General features: G+C 35.4%; 1 protein-coding gene across 5 annotated transcripts in view; it reads right to left on the bottom strand.

The window, feature by feature from the left end:
- EIF2AK4 (eukaryotic translation initiation factor 2 alpha kinase 4) overlaps positions 1-1,538 on the bottom strand; it is a 37,072-nt gene that overhangs the window by 8,264 nt on the left and 27,270 nt on the right. For 3 of the 5 annotated variants that reach the window (XR_003572607.1, XM_027896202.1, XM_027896203.1), the window contains 2 exons: positions 1,302-1,382; positions 857-943 (listed from right to left, as the gene is read on the bottom strand). The exons of 1 other annotated variant lie outside the window; for it this stretch is intronic. Coding sequence is in view for 3 of the 4 variants with exons in the window: in XM_027896202.1 (XP_027752003.1) it covers positions 857-943; positions 1,302-1,382 (168 nt within the window). In the remaining variant the exon portion in view is untranslated. The remainder of the gene's footprint in view (positions 1-856; positions 944-1,301; positions 1,383-1,538) is intronic. One more of the 5 variants, XM_027896204.1, reaches the window with a different exon arrangement.

The raw sequence follows: 1,538 nt of genomic DNA, 5'->3' as shown, positions 1-1,538 counted from the left end.
ATTCTTTCTTGGTTTTGCTTCAATAAAGCCATATTTAAAAGAACGCTCTGCAATAGTCTGGTGGAAGACTTTGATATATCACATTCTCATCATCAAGATCTACTCACTCATACAATTAATGCAGTTATTTGCTATCTCTGTTATAATAACAAAGATAGTTAACAACAAGTGAAAAATATTTTAGTAAGGGACACTGGCTTGGTAAAATGTCCGTACCAGATGCTGTCAAATAGTTACTATATTTTAAAAGAATGAATCTTTACTCAAAAAAAAAAAAAGTTTTCTCTAATGATACAGAATATTTTAAAACTTTTAACTTCAAAAAAACATAGCAGAATCACAGGTTGCAGAGTACAGAACATGGTAATTCATGTTGTGACACAGTCCACTGTTTGCATCTTAACTTTAGCTTACAGAGTTGAGCAGTGTGATTCTGACTCTGTCTGTCTGAACGACATTTTTAGATTTATATTTTAGTTGTCTTTATTTTGCAACGTGAAAAGCTGCCAACTAGAAAGACTGTTAACTAATTGATTTTGTAGATTCAAAAAAATCAGAGACAAGAGAAACCTTGTTCCATATAAAACCACCAATAACAAAGTCAAGCAATGTTTGCACTAATCTTCGGACTTTCCCAGAAGAAAGTAGGTTTGTGAATAACAGTGTTATGAAGGGATAAAATGCACTATTCTTCAGAAGAACATTCTACAACTTAACAACTGAAACTGTATTTACCTCAACTTCACCTGCTTAAGTATAATTAATATTAATAATAGCAATCACAAAAGAAATAAAATAATGTAGAAGAACAGATTATAAACCTGAAACACCAAACATCGTCTGGTCCTACACTTACCTTCACATGACTTCCTTCTTTATCTGACACAAGAGCTACATATGTAATCCCAGAGCATCTGCAGTATTCCTGCAGTTCTTCCTGGGACTAAAATTTGAACAGGAGAAGGGGGATGGGAAAGAAATTTGACAGGTTATAAAATGACCAGTTAAGTAATCAAAGTCTCCTGTCTTTAAAATAACTTGATATGCAACAGTTACACTGCTTATATGAGCTCCTGAGAGAGAAAACCTTGATTAACAACTCCAGGAGATGAAACTTCATTATGCATATATTTATCCACCTAATGCTCCTTAAAAATTGAAATTTAAGTCTATACTTAGACAAAGAGAAAGTCTAGACCCTGCAGTCCTAGTTCTCACATGGAAGGGCTAGCTCTATCTAGGAGTGCAGGGTCTACATAACTGTAAAAATGTGCAGTGTAACATCAATCAACACTTACCACCCTGCTGGCTGCAGCTTTCAGTAATAGCTCAGTCCTGCATAACTGGTAGTCTGTCACAAAAACTGAAGTCAGCTGGGTTTTCTGTAAAACTGAGGCTGACCGACAACATCCTCAGTGCTGATCTTACTGAAGGGCTTGCTATGCTGACTTACTCAGCACTGGGTTACAGGACATCGTTAGACGGGGGCAAGAACTACCCAAACCTTCATTTCTTATGAATCACCAAAAAAAAAAAAA

The sequence above is a fragment of the Empidonax traillii genome, unplaced genomic scaffold (assembly GCF_003031625.1).
Source record: "Empidonax traillii isolate 1590-97213 ecotype Southwest subspecies unplaced genomic scaffold, ASM303162v1 scaffold487:size479533, whole genome shotgun sequence".
In the NCBI taxonomy this organism is placed as follows: Eukaryota; Metazoa; Chordata; class Aves; order Passeriformes; family Tyrannidae; genus Empidonax; species Empidonax traillii.
Note: the sequence above shows the minus strand (reverse complement) of the source record. Positions and strands in the feature narration are given on the sequence as shown.